The following is a 15133-nucleotide window of genomic DNA, read 5'->3' on the forward strand; positions in this document are numbered from 1 at the left end:
TGACTGCCCTTATGTACATCTGTAGATCATTTTTAGCATCAGTCATTTGTGTTTCTGCTTATATATGTAGGTATTTGCTACACATCTTCATGGAGGCAGGATGTCTGGACTGGTGTGTTGTTATAGGCCTGATTCTCAGAGAATCCTCAGTAATCAACCAGATTTTGGTTATTATACAATCTTCAGAGGTAGATGGAGAGATGTTACAGAACATAAAGACAGGGCTGCATGCTGTGGACAGATGGGCCTCTACAGATTGGTAAGTGCTAGTTTCATTAGGTTTGTTATCTTCACGGTCCTTTGGTGAATCCTGTCCTTTCACATTAAGGCTTAGTTCTGGTTCATTTATTTGGAGATTTTTTAGGTGGTTAGAGATAAAAACTCCTTTTGTATATTCATTTTAAAGGCTAGTTTCTTTAGTTACCATTTTATACCAGTTTAGATGAGTAATATCCATTGAGATAGTGTTGGTCAGTGAATACATGTCACTGACTCAAGACTGATGCAGTACAAATGATCTTAGATCTAGGGTGGAACTTGAGATTTTTAGTTCTGTCAAGTAGAAGGTAATAACCTAAAAACATCTGCTTGAGAAGATAAAAATTTAAGGTCTGTGTGAATTTAACATTCCGTGGCAATTACTAACAAGCCCAAATTAAGAGTAGTGAATGAAGTTAAAAGAGCCTGGGATTCTACCCCTTTGTCACCAGTTATGTGTGGATTTGGGATTTCCCTTACTTGGGTCTAGTTTTCCTTAATTGGTAGATTCATTCATGTTAAATGTTCTCTGAAGGTCCTGTTTTTCAAGTCTAAAATCCTATCGGTGCTTAGATTATAGAATACGATTTTTAATCGTAATACTGGATAAAGAATATCAGTCTTTGCTCTTTGTGCTCACACTTACATTACGTGCTGCTCCCTCAATGGTGGCCTTGGCACCTAAAAAGCCTTTCCTCCCGACCCTTCTGTGCCTCCTCCCCTCGCCCACAATCTCATTGACCTTACTATATCAGTGCTTAGTAGGAATTCATCCATAACATGCTATGGAGCCTTTTGAATGTGGCAGAGGAGAGCTAATTTCCGTTTTCTTCTACTTAGTCCTGGATATAAGCCATTTTTAAACATCATTAAGCCACAACTGCAGAAGCTCAGTGAGATAATAGAAGAGCAGGTCCAGCCTGAAGCCTTCCAGCCAGTAACTGTGGGTAAGACTCCTGAACAGACAACCCCCCGGGCAGAGGAGAACAGGAGCTCCTCCAGCCACGGGAGCATCCCCCAGGGCGAGGTTGGAGGTAGCAGTCTGGTCAGCCGGAAAGAGGAGGACACAATGCGAGCAGAGGAGGAGGAACCTTTCCAGGATGGGACTTACGACTGTTCTGTGTCCTAACAACATTGGGTGCCGTCACCACGGGCAGTATTAATTAGCAGCAGCATGCAGCTGAGGACACTGTGACCTAGCTGGATGATTTAACCAGGGAGAGAACTCAGCTCTGAGACTCTGGTAAGGTATTACTAAATTTTAACTAACTCTTTCTCCTCTAAGAAATCTCTTTGAGTCCATAAAAATGTGATATCAAAAAAAATCATCTTTCATAAAAAAAATTTTTTAAGCTGCAGTGGAAGTAATAAAGAATATTGTACAGATCTACACGAGAATATTTTGGTTTTATTCTTAAAGGTTGGTAGCTCTTAAACCACAGGGATTGTTTTGCCCCAGATGAGCAAAACACTTTTCACTACTTACAGCTTCCTATGTTTTCTGGTTCAGCGTGTGTTCAGACTGCTTTTTAAAAACAAATGCTAAGGTGCTTGCTGTAGCTCATCAAGTACTTGAGCTACCTGTATGCCCCCGTGGATCAAGAGCACTGGCCTCCCTAACTGGGCCTCTGAATAGATGCCTGCCCTAGCATAAGAGGTGCCTGTGTGAAGGAGACATGCTCCTCTTCTAGCCTGTTAAATCCCAGTGCTGAATTGATGGAAGCTATTTAACCTGTGAGTCAGTGTGCCTGCTTTTTAGCAAGCTTGGTTCCTGCTAGGTCAGCGTGGGCTGAGGTCTGAGGAGTTTTTATCAATTATGCTATTAGATACCACTAAACTATTTTGTATCAAAGAATTGTTATCTTTTTGTGAGTACTCTTGTGTAAGTATACTCAAAGGCACTGTTCATATTTTTAGGGCTTGTACTATAATTTGTAAGGTTTTATGCTGGATTCTGCATGGCTATAGATACTCACTCTTGGAACAAAGACAGGGCTTGCTCTTCTTTCCAAATATAAGCAGTCTTCATAGAGGAAGACAGGTTTATTGGCTTGGTCATAAGGTAACAGAAATGGTCACACTGATCATGAAATGAAACAGGTTTTGTGCAAATTAATGTAGTTTCTTATTTATTGCTTTTATAAATTGAATAAAAATGGACTTTTATGTAAATAGACTGCTGAATCCTGTATTATCACAGCTACTAAAAATTAGTATGTAAAGAATGCATTCTTCATTGTAACTTTTTAAATATTTTATGTATTTCTAGAAATAACAAACTTTAGTTTTCATACATTATGAAAACATGACTGCATACTCAATTGCTTTAGACTGAACACATATCCACTGTATGTACATCAATTACCTTATAACAGTATTAATTTAGATAGCTTGTTTGTACTGTGCAATTTGAACAAAGGAATGCAATGTTATTTTTTACAAAAATGAACTTATTTTTATAATAACAATGTATTTGATGTGGACCAAATTCATACCACTATGTAAAACAGCCTCTCTTCTCATAGTGCAATTACAGTTTAGAAATAAAACTTGGTCCTCTATCCTTGCTTTTTAAAGTAAATGGCTAGCTTTAGTTGTCCTAGCCAGGTTTCCTCTGAAGGGAAACCCAAAACCATTTTGAAAATGCTTTGTTCATAACTCATCAAACGGTTTTAAATTATTGAGTTTGGTAATTTACTATCACTTACTTTTCACATTACAAGTGCAATAATTTCACATACAAAAACTCCTGAATGGGTGGAATATGTGATTACTGGTACCTGGTCCTTCTGGTGCTATGTTTATTTAAGCCTTTGTTTTAACCACCTTTCTCTGAATTTTAAGATAGAAAATGTTTCCCATGTGAGTACATGCAGCCCAGCAGGAAACTAAACTGAAGAATTTCTTCTCCTGTCCTAGTCCATTAGGAGAAGAACTAGCATTACTTTTGTGTTTGGTGTATTTAGTCAATAAAAATGACTTACCATTGTAAACAGCTATGATCTTTTTCAGGTATCCTAATGTGCTGCTGGGTTCATCCTGCACTCTTAAAAGCAGGGCACCAATAAGTTAACTGTATTCCTGTGGTTAATGCCATGAACGAAACTTTTCTTGTATAAACTACTTGTTTTTCAACTAAGAGATATAGGTGGCCCCAAGGCAAAAAAATTGGCAACTTTATAGAAAATTTCTCTTTGGTAATGTGTTACATTAATTTTTTTAATTCATATTTTAATTTTGCCTTGTTTGGATCACATATCGACTGTTTAAGCCATAATTTTAACCAGTGAATTTAAATATTCAATATAACTATTTGAAGTTTAAATTATTTGCTGATACCAAAACAAGAAGTCATTTGGGGGTAGAGTCAACCTTTGCTTGTAATTAAAGTTGCTGCTACTTCTGTAATGTGTATTTTTTTACTTGGTAAAGGGCAATAAAACCATTACGTGAACTTTTGTTTATTCATCATCTCAAGTTAACAGCAAAAAGTATATGTATTGAAAGTCATAAAAATATTCTTTTCATTATATAATTCTATCTCTTAGAATTTTCCTTATGAAATAACTAGAAATTTAGATTTAAAATGTGTATGCAGAATTATTTAGAATAGGAGCATCAAGAGTTGGCAGCATCCTAGATGCCTGGCAATAAATAGGCAATTGGAACAGACGGTCCATATTGATGACATGGAAAATACTCAAAATATAATGAAAAAATGATATAAAAGTACACATACCAGAGGAAACTAGTCATCTCTAATACGTGTGACTAAAATAATAGGTGGAATTTTGACTTTTTCCTATTTTCCTAAATCTGCTTTCTGTCTCTGAATTTGCCTGTTCTGGACATTTCATCTAAATGGACTTATATGTGGCTTTTTCTGTCTGGCTTTCACTTAGCATGAGGTTTTCAACTTTGTATATTAGTAGTTTATTCCTTCTTAAGGCTGAATAATCCATTTTACGGATATATATACTACATGTTTATCCATTCATCAGTTGAGGGACATTTGGGTGGTTTCCACTTTTTGACCATTAATAATGAACATTGATGTACAAGTTTCTGTGTGGACATATGTTTTCAGTTCTCTCTAGCAGTGGAAATGCTGTGTCATATAACTGGTTAATTTTTTTGAGGCAATGCCTAATTGTATTACCAAGTGCCTGTGCCTTTTTTTTTTTTTTAACATTTCCACTAGCAGTGGAGGAGGGTTCTGGTTTCTACTATCAGCACATGTTATTGTCTGTATTTTTGGTTATAGCCATCTAAGTTATGTATGAAGTGGTATCTTATGGTTTAGATTTACATTTCCCTGATGGCTAATGTCTTTTCATATCTCAGGAGAAAAATATGTATTCACATCCTTTGCGCATTTCACAAATGGGTCGTTTATTTTATTGTTGGTTTGCAAGAGGTCTTTATATATTCTGGATACTAGACTTACCAGAGATACGATTTGCAAATATTTTCTCATTCTGAGGGCTTTTCACTTTCATGATACTGTCTTTTGAGGCAAAGAAGTTTTTCATTTTGGTGAAGTCCAGCTTTTTCTTTGGTTGCTTGAGCTTTTGGGTGTCATATCCAAGAAACCATTGCCTAAATCCTAGGTTATGAAGATTTATGCCTGTGTTTTCTAATGAGAGTTTTATATTTTAGCACCTGCATTTAGGTCTTTGATCCATTGAGTTAATTTTTATATATGGTATGAAGTAAGAAGTCTATAACTTTGTTCTTTCGTGTGTGAATGTTCAGTTCCAGTACCATACACAGAAAAGATTTTTTTCCTGTTGTCGAAAATCAATTGACTATAAATGTATGGGTTTATTTCTGAAACTGTCAGTTGTATTACGTTGATCTCTGGGGTCTTTCCTTAATGCTGGTACCAGATTGTCTTGATTACTGTTGCTATTTAGTAGGAGATTTTGAATGTGTAAGTAAGTCATAAGTTTGTTTTTTTCAGGACCATTTTGGCTCTTCTGGGTCCTGTGCATTTCCATTTGAAATTTTACAGCCAGCTTGTCAATTTCCGTGCACACCCGCACACACACATAAGGCAGCTAGGATTTTGATAAGGATTGTATTCAGATGAATTTGGAGAATATTGCCGTCTTGATAATATGCCTTCCAGTCCATGAACATGGGTTGTTTTTCCAGTTATTCATGTCTTCAGTTTCTTTCAGTAGTGTTTTATAGGTACTTTTGTTAAGCTTATTAGTATTTTATTCTTCTTGATGCTATTGCAAATAGAATTATCTTTGGATTGTTCTTTATAAAAATACTATGCTGTAATTGGATCCTACAGCACTGCTGAATTCATTTACTATTGGGTTGGCCAAAAAGTTTGTTCAGGTTTTTCGTACGATCTTAAGGAAAAATCCAAAGGAACTTTTTGGCTGACCCAATATAGTTTTTTGTGTGGACTCTTTAGGATTTTCTGTATAGAAGATCATGTCGTCTGCGATTAAAGCCCTGGCCAGAGCCTCCAATACAGTATTCAAGTGGCAATAGTAGATACGCTTGTCCTTCTGACGTTAGGGAATAAGTAAGTATTGAGTCTTTCATAAATTAGGATGTTTTAGCTGTTGAGTTTTGCATCTGTTGAGATTATATTGTAGTCCTTTATTCTAATAACCTGGTATGTGACATTGGTTTTTTGAGGTGTTCAACCAACATTCCATTCCTGGTATACATCTATTTGGTCATGGTGTACGGCCAAACTTGGAGAAAAATTATCAACATGCTTATTGTATTTTTTACCAATCAATCAAATCAGGAAGTAGTGGTATCAAAAAAAGTACTGATGCACTTCAAAAATGCCCAAGATGTTTTTTCGAACAAAAACAGAGGTAAAGAGGCATAGATGCATTTTGGCTTTACTGGCCCTAAAAGAAGGCAAGGTGTATTTAAGAATAGAAGTTATTCGGAGGGAATTCACTTAGGAAAGGAAGTAACTTGCACAGAGCTCTGGGAGCTCACGAGTGGTACACTGTTTGGGGACTGGTGGTGACCCTTCCTTGTGTGAAGATTGGAATGTGCAGTGGGTTACTCTCTGGCTGAAAGACCATATTTTCTTCCCTCCCTCCTATCCCTATCAATCACTTAAAGAATATCATTTATTAGCCCTTCAGTGATTTTCTTTGCCAGTGGCAATGCTAAAACTGCTAAGTATGCTGTAGCTCAATATTTACCAAATGATTGATTGATAGGCCATTGATTTCTGTGAAATTCAGATGCACAATTTCATTCCACAGTAAAATGGATTCCAGTTGAAGCCATGTTGAGTTCTTTGCTCACATGACCCATTAAAATATCAATGATACCACATGAGCCATCTAGGTCTTTTTAAAAGGCTCTATACCCTTCAAATATGGGGGATACAGGAAAACAAAATAAAGATCCATTTCTCTGTTAAAGATACTAACTTGTATGTTAAAAAGTTTATTTCAGTTAAAGTGTAAGGCAATAATTAATCTTAGCAAACAAGTTGAAAGAAAAAGACATAATCATTTTTTTCTATAGCTTCCTGAGTCAGCAGTCTGGCTTCGTAAGTAGTGGCTCCCTCAGTGGTGACATTTTAGGACTCTATAGTGCTTATTTACATCTGCTAAAGTGTGGAAACAGAAAAACTTCATGCAACAATCTTAGGTCAGACACAATGTAAATTTTAAGGATTTCTTCAAAATCGCAACCCTTCACAGTTTCCCTGAATGTGCAGTACTGTACATTTTAAATTCTGTAGGAAATGCATTAGAATTTGAAAAGACCCTTTTAGAAATGAGTCATTCAAATCAGATACTCAAGAAACTAACAAGTTCTTTAATCTCAGAGATTGCTGATCTGACGGTGTTCTTAACAGAGCCATGATATTGTGTATAATTACTTAACCACTTTTGGCATTAAAATAGTCCCCCAGAATATTAAGCATGCCATGAGACTAGTGAGCATTTGTACGATAATCAGAGCTTTATAATGCCAAAGAAAACCAAAACAAGAGAGAATTGTTCGCATAGGAAAATAACTCAAAGGCAAAAAGAAAACCATGATTATTACTGAAATGGAGTAACAACAGGGAACTATTGGTTTCTCACGTAATGTCCTTCTTCAACACTTGTGATTTTGCTTTTCTTTTTCCTATAAATAATTTCCATTAATCTATTTCATATTAACCACAGGAACAGAAAATATGCCTGTATTTTGAAATTTTCATATTAACCACAGGAACAGAAAATATGCCTGTATTTTGAAATTTGTTTAGATGTTTTTTCCACAATTGATGAGGCTATAAAAGCTATAAACACTGCAAACCTTATGTGTACTGCCTGACATGTGAAGCACCCAAGACTAGTGATACAGCTGACCCTTGAACAACATGGGTTTGAACGGTGCAGGTCCAATTATACACAGATTGTAAACGGGTATTACAGTACTACATGATCCGTGGTTGGTTGAATCCATGGCTGTAGAACCTTGGATACAGAGGTATGACTGTAAAGTAATATGCAAATTTTCAACTGCACAGTGGTCAGCACCCCATATCCCCAGGTTGTTCAAGGATCAACTCTATATGGTTCCTACAGAGTCCAGGAAAAGCAATGGTTCCAGTGTCCACGCATGTGACAGCATGTTACCATTCAGCTCTGGCTGCAACCCTGCTGTCTGTGTGGGCTCGGTCAGTTTTTAAGGAGTCACAAATGAGGCAGGCAGTATATGAGGAGCATGATTCAGAAAGCACACTGTATACATCCCACAAGCAGCTTCAAGAAGTATTTTCTTCCACAGCGCACACTTACTATGTATGCTCCTTCTGTTCAGGCAGATCCGAGTGCCACCTTTTTTGTTTTACTCTGGCTTTTCTTTAAAATGTTTTTTTTGGCCTAGGCTTGCTAAATGCAAAAATTGTCTTTTTACATTTTTAATGGAGAAAAGAAAGCTAGCAGAATTTACCACTGCTCTAATCAAACTCTTCCACTGCTGGAGCCAGGAAGCCATCTTCCTCAACATGAAAAGTACCTCTAAGTCCTAGAGCTGCCATCATGCAGGATCTGAACACCGACAACTCTAAGGACAGTTACAGAAGGACATTCCAGTACAAGCCACAGCCTCAAGTCTGAGGAAAGCCAGCTCTGCTGAACACAGTAAGTTAGTGAGAGACTAATCTGTTCAACTGGCTGGAAAACAGACAAAAATAAGGACCCAGTGCATCAATAAAATTATGCCCTAAAGGATTAACCTTGGATAACAGAAGACTCCTAAAAAAGTGAGAATAAATATAAAACGCCCAGCCACTCCCGACCCCACTCTCCTCCCACCCCAGAATAGCCACCATGGCAACTAGTGCTCTGAAGAAGGAAGTTAACATCATATACTTGCACGAACAATATTCTAAACCAAAAGGGCCTGTGCAAACTCAGAGGGAAAGTAGACAAATACTCTTCTCACAATGGTGAGGTGTGGAGAGGAGGAAAATATATGTTTCAGAGGGAAACAGGCATTGAAAAAGCAACCTCAGAAAAACATTACAATGATGGAGCTCAGTGACCACTTGTCAGAAGGACAGGAGTCCCCAACTCACACAGGTTTCCACATCAGAGGACCGGGGCTTCAGAGGTGCAAAGCACACTAAAGGCTGCATGCAGAAGCAGAACTCTCGGCACAGGCTGGGGCCTCAAAAGCCCAATGGTGCTTCCCCAGTCTTTACTGCAGTTACCTTCTAATGACCTACAGAGTTAGGCCTCAAGGGGAATCATTACTCCTGTGAATGATGTTTAACCTACCATCCAATGACACAAAAAAAATGCTCTTGGGCTTTAACTGGAAATGTCATTTGTCTCATTAACAGTGGACTTACAGTACCTTCTGCATCTTTCATGATCCTAAGGGGACAACTATTAAAGTGGTTTGTTGGCTTTCGTCCTTAAGGTCATACAAAATGACCTATGTAGGTAAGTGGCAGTACCCACATGTGCTTAAGTGCCAGAAAACTGGTATTTTCAAGTGTCAGAAGGGCCATGCACACTACCCCACAGCATAACCATTACAGACAGTGCTGGGCCCTGAAGAGTGTTAGACCACAAAGCTCTTTGAACATATGCTCATTAATTCATTGACTTACATACAAACATCCATGAAACACCAGGAGAAACCGTGGGCATGTACTTAGAGCTCATCCACAAGACTAAAACACAAAGAGATGGTAGGTGCACACCCAGGCAGAGGGAAATGTCCAATCTGGGAACTTCTCTTTCAGAGCATCCAGCTGGGAGGATCTCTTGTCTTCCCCAGAAAGATAGTGGGCAGCAATGGCCACAGTGACCGCTCCTTCAGGCTGTTCTTCCGAGACCTGGAGGAGAAAATTAGTTACTTCTCTAGTGCTAGGAAGGCAAGAACACTGACTGATCCCAAGATTCTTGCCAAATACCACCTGGAAACCTGATCAGTAATATCAGCAATACTGGGAAGTTCCCACCTGTACTTCTATCCAGAACTGCCATGCAGAGGCCTGGAGTCCATGGGAATAAAATACAAAGTAGTCCCCTCCTTTACTCGTGACTGGGGTGCCATTGCCAAGAGACCACTGAGAAAGTGTAGACCCTTTGTGGGTTCGGACATAGAATGACATATGGCTTGGTCCTGTACGATAAGAGGAAGGAAGAATAGTTAAAACAATCTTTGAAAAAGCAACAAGAAAAGAAACCCACCACCCAAAGCAGACTACGAAGTTCAATGCTTTATATCACTTTTAAGACACTCAGTACAAACCTAAAAAAGGTGCCAGGTTGGACGTTCAGTGTGTATCAACAAAGGTAAGTAATGAGGTGCGGCAGAAAAGGCACAGAATTTATAATGAGAAAACCTCTGTTTACATCTTGGTCTGGTCATTTAAACATGGAAGAACCTTACCACTCGTGAGCCCTTCTTCAGAAATCTAGAGAATAAGCTTCATCTAACCCAAGAGATAACTGCAAAAACTATAGCAAAAGAACTGACAGGATTTTAATATATCCACATACATTATTAAGACAAACAAATATTGAGGTGAGGGTGGAAGGCTAATGGGCAAATGTTGCATGTAACAAACACAGAGGGAAAGGGCAAAGCAGATAAACTGTGGTATAAGCTAATAGAGTTAAAGAATACAATTAAACACTGACACACAGATAGTAAAAGGTTAAATAACAGGCAATCAAAACAAAAATATAAACATTATATGCCAGAAACTACCTTTTTCAAGAGCAAGACAGCACATCATAGAAAAAGGAATATAGCAGATAAAACACACGTAATTATAAATATTTTTGAGACCAAAAGTATTATACAGTAAAAATAAATGTGAAAAGACCTAACCCGGCTGCTAAAAGAAAAAAAAGTTTAACTTAGCTTACAAAGCTAGACCTAATCACATACTGTAACATACTTAAAGAGATTCAGAAAGCGTAAAAAACGAAGGTTATTTCAGGCAAGTGGACAGAGTTTTTAAAAAGACAAGAAAGGAAAAACTAGAAATCAATGAAATAGAGAATAGAAGAAACAGACCTAATAATCAAAAATCTGTTATTTTTTTAAATTAACAAGACAACCACTAAGTAACCTGATTGGAAAAGAGACGGAGGGAAAGGAGAGTGGAGCAGAGAAAACAAGTATATACACAAAGAGAAATAAGAAAAATAAGCAGAAGTTGTTTAAAAAATCACACATAACCACTCTGCCGCCCTCTGTAAGTTTGAAAACCCACATGAAATGGCTATTCTGCTAGGAAAATACAGATTATCAAAACTGATAAGAGATAATAAAGCTAGAGCAGAGATAATAAACAGATAATAAAGCTAAAGCAAACCAATTTCCCTAGAAAAATTATTAAGAAACTACCCTAAGGAAAAGCACCAGGCCCAGGTGAGTTTAGAAAGGAATTCAAGCCAACTTTTCAACAAAATAGTTCTAATGCACCATAAACTGTTGCAAGAAAATGAAAACCAACTGTTTTTATGATGTATAACATTCAATACATTTATGATATATACCTAAATCTGATAAGGACAGTACCAACCCACCCCCCCCAAAAAAAACCCCAAACAACACAAACCAATATCACTCATGAACACTGATGTGGAATTTCTAAATAATATATTTGCAAACAAATCCAATATCACATTAAGAAAATAATAGCCTATGTGTGACCTGGTAAGATACACCATTTACTTAAAAGACCCAAGGAAGAAAAATCCCATCATCAGTTTTGTAGATGCTAAAAAAGCTTTTCACAAAATTAAAATCTAAAATACATTCCCTAAAAAAAATTCAAGGAATGACAAGTGATGAATACTTGTTTAACATGATTAAAAAATATATACCTTAGTCCTAACGTCAATATCTTATATAATAGGAAAACACTAGAGACCTTGGTTCTAATATCAAGAACAAGGCAAGGATGCTCACCATCTCCACAACAGTTCTATCCTATGCTAGAAATATTAGCTATTTAGACAGAAATCAATTAGAGGCATAAGAGTTGGTAAAGAAAAATTATCTGCAGATGATATGCAGTAGTAAACAAACTATACACCTGAGGTCTGTATTTGTATGGCTCTCAGGCTAAGCATGGTTTTTACGTTTTTAAAGAGTGGTTAACAAACAAGAATCTATCATGGAAACATATGGCAAAGCCTAAAATATTTACTATCTGGCCCTTTAAATGTTGGCAATTCCTGGTATACCTGGAGAACCCTAGTATCAGTGGTTAACTAAAACAAGATTCAGAAAGGTAGCAAGATACAAAATTGACATACAGATGTCAACTGCCTTCATACATAAAAAATATAGCCAGTTTGAGGACATAATGATAGTAGCAACAAAACCTTTATAGCACTCCTGAAAGACATGAAAGTAGAACTGATCGAACAAATGCAAAGACATTTCCAGGTTCAGGATAGGGTGATTCAACATTGTATGTCAGGGTCTCCTTAATTTATAAATTTATTATGATACTCCCCTAAATACCAATTAGCAATATGTTTTATATTAGATGATACTAAAATTCTAAATACTAAAATTATGGAAAAATAAGCATGCAAAAAATGGCAAGGAAGATACTAAAAAACAAAAACTACAAAGGATCTTAACTCTCCCAATCATTAAATTATAAAGCGTCTGTAATTAAAAGTGTGGTAACTGATGCACAAACAGACCTGCACACGTACAGTCAAAAAATAATTTTTTTACAAAATGATTTCTTGTCATTTGTAATCACAAAACACAGGGCAGTAGGTGTACAACCTGCCTGCCAGGAACCTGAATTTTATTGGAATTCTCCAAATGGTGCATAAAGGATAGAGAAAGGTTTGAATTTTTCTGTGCTTCCTTTTTATAGGCTGGCATTTAAATAAAATAAAAAATTACTGGCATGAACAAGAAAACCAATTAGTGCAAAATAAATTTATTTCTAATTAAAATTTTAAAGCCTAGAAAACGGAAGTATTCACCTTCAGAAGTGTCAGCTAAGGCACTTCCTTCCCATAAGTGCTTCATCCCACTGGTTAACTACCAAATATTATTTCACTACTACCATCTTGTGTCCTCCAGCTTCCCTCACTTACAAGATTTTCAAGTCCCTGCTGTGTTAAACTGAATGAAAATACAAAAACCAAACAAACTACTTGTAGAAGAGAAATTTCAGTAAAAAGTGGGCAAAGCTGAGGTATATACAGTCAAATAATTTTGTGTATGGTGTTAGGGAGTGATCTAATTTCATTCTTTTGCATGTAGCTGTCCAGTTTTCCCAGCACCACTTATTGAAGAGGCTGTCTTTTCTCCATTGTATGCTCTTGCCTTCTTTGTCATAAATTAGGTGCCCATATGTGCATGGGTTTATCTCTGGGCTTTCTATCCTGTACCATTCATCTATATTTCTGTTTTTGTGCCAGTACCATACACAGTCAAATAATTTTGACAACGGCACCAAAGCAATTCTGTGAGCAAAGTCTTTTCAACAGATGATGCTAGAACAACTGGATATCTATAAAGGAAAAGGACCTTGACCTCTACCTCACACCATATACAGAAATTAACTCAAGGTGCATCCTAGGCCTAAACATAAAAGCTTAAGGCTATAAAGTTTCTAAAAGGAAAAGTCTAAATTCATGATCTCTGGGTAGGCAAGCTTTTTTTGGAAGATACATAAAGCATTAATCCTGAAAGAAAAACCTGATAAAATGGACTTCATAAAAATTTAAAACTTCTTCACATCAGAAGACATCATTAAGAAAATGAATGGGCAAGAAATCTTGATAACACCAGTTATCTGATAAAGGATTTTATCTAGAATGTATGAATGTATGTCCTATAAGACAACAAGCTCAGTTTTTAAAAGGGAAAAAGACATGAGAAAACAGGTGAATGGCCAGTAAACACTTATAAAAGTGTTCCACATCTTAATTATCAGAGGAATGCAAGAGGTACTACTACTAAACACCCACAAGAAATGATAAAATGAAAAAAAACAGTAAATTCTGGTGAGAATGTGGAGTAACTGGAACTCTCGTATACTACTGGTGGGAGTGAAAAACTGAAAAAAACAATTTAAAAAAGTTAAATGTAAGTCTGTCCTATGAACCAAACAATTCCACTCCTAGATATTTATCCAAGAAGAGAAGTGGAAGACATATTCCCAAAAAGCTTTGTACAAGAATGTTCATAATAGCTTTATTCATATTAGCCCCAAACTGGAAACTGCCCAGGTGTCCGTCAACAAGAGAATGATAAGCTGTGGTATAGTCATGCACTGAATACTACTCAGCAATGAATAGGAACAAAATACTGATACTCAAAAACAACACAGCTCAATCTCAAACACATTATGCTTAATGACCAGACACAGAATATTACATACTGGATGATTCCATGTATATGAAGTTCAAGAATGAGCAGGCAAATCGAATCTGTCAATGTAGGAATCAGAAAGTTGCTTCTCCAGGGCAGGGAGACTTTAGTGTAAGGGAACTTTCTGGGGTGATGGAAATGATTTGTGTTTTGATAGTGGTTACATGGGTATATGTATGCTTTTATCAAAACTAAAGGAACTGTACAAGATCTGGATGTGTCAATGTATGTAAATTAGGCCTTAAAAATATACATATATATATGTATGTACATATATATATGAATGAATAAAAATAAACAAGGGGGAAAGTTACGTATGAAGATACCTTTCACTCATAAAATCCTGGGCAACTTTCTATCAACTTTTTTTTTTTTTTTTTCAATTTATTTTTGGCTGCATCAGGTCTTTGTTGTTGAGCATGGGCTTTCTCTATTTGTGGTGAGCAGGGGCTATTCTTTGCAATGTGTGGGCTTCTCATTGTGGTGGCTTCTCGTTGCAGAGCATGGGCTCTAGGTGTGCGGGCTTCAGTAGTTGTGGCACACGGCTCAGTACTTGTGGCTCACAGGCTTAGATGCTCCGCAGCATGTGGGCTCTTCCTGGACCAGGGCTCAAACCCATGTCCCCTGCACTGGCAGGTGGATTCTTAACCACTGCACCACCAGGGAAGTACCTCAACCTTTTTTTTTAAACTCAGTAATTAAAGTACAGAGTGAACAGTAGCAGGAACTTTTAAAAATGAACTTCCTGTATTAGGGTTCTCTAGAGAAACAGAATAGGATGTGTAGAGAAAGAGAAAGAGAATTATAGAACTGGCTCATGTAATTGTAGAGGCTGGCAAATCCAAAATCTGCAGTAGGGGCTGGCAGGCTGGAGACTCAGGGACGAGCCGAATTTGAATTCCTAGGCTGTGCTGGCAAGACCCCCCCTCCTTGGAGGAGGAGAGTCTTTTTTTTAAGGCCTTCAACTGATTGGATGAAGCCCACCACATTATGGAGAACA

The 15133-nt window shown here is 37.1% G+C and overlaps 2 protein-coding genes across 6 annotated transcripts in view; one reads left to right on the top strand and one right to left on the bottom strand.

Moving 5' to 3' along the window:
• Positions 1–3712, top strand: part of RIC1 (RIC1 homolog, RAB6A GEF complex partner 1) — a 136714-nt gene extending 133002 nt beyond the window's left edge. For all 4 annotated transcript variants that reach the window (XM_067744317.1, XM_067744316.1, XM_067744315.1 and 1 more), the window contains 2 exons: positions 71–259; positions 1099–3712. In XM_067744317.1, coding sequence (XP_067600418.1) covers positions 71–259; positions 1099–1387 — 478 coding nt within the window. In that variant the 3' untranslated portion in view covers positions 1388–3712. The remainder of the gene's footprint in view (positions 1–70; positions 260–1098) is intronic.
• Positions 3713–6679: 2967 nt separating this feature from the next.
• The window catches only part of ERMP1 (endoplasmic reticulum metallopeptidase 1), a 52786-nt gene continuing 44332 nt past the window's right edge, over positions 6680–15133 (bottom strand). The window contains exons 14-16 of one of the 2 annotated variants that reach the window (XR_010945016.1): positions 9728–9891; positions 7495–9601; positions 6680–7448 (exon numbers count right to left, since the gene is read on the bottom strand). Coding sequence is in view for 1 of the 2 variants with exons in the window: in XM_067744320.1 (XP_067600421.1) it covers positions 9437–9601; positions 9728–9891 (329 nt within the window). In the remaining variant the exon portion in view is untranslated. Of the gene's footprint in view, positions 9602–9727; positions 9892–15133 lie in introns of both variants that reach the window. The other variant, XM_067744320.1, reaches the window with a different exon arrangement.

This window comes from Pseudorca crassidens, chromosome 7, assembly GCF_039906515.1.
Source record: "Pseudorca crassidens isolate mPseCra1 chromosome 7, mPseCra1.hap1, whole genome shotgun sequence".
Lineage (NCBI taxonomy): Eukaryota > Metazoa > Chordata > Mammalia > Artiodactyla > Delphinidae > Pseudorca > Pseudorca crassidens.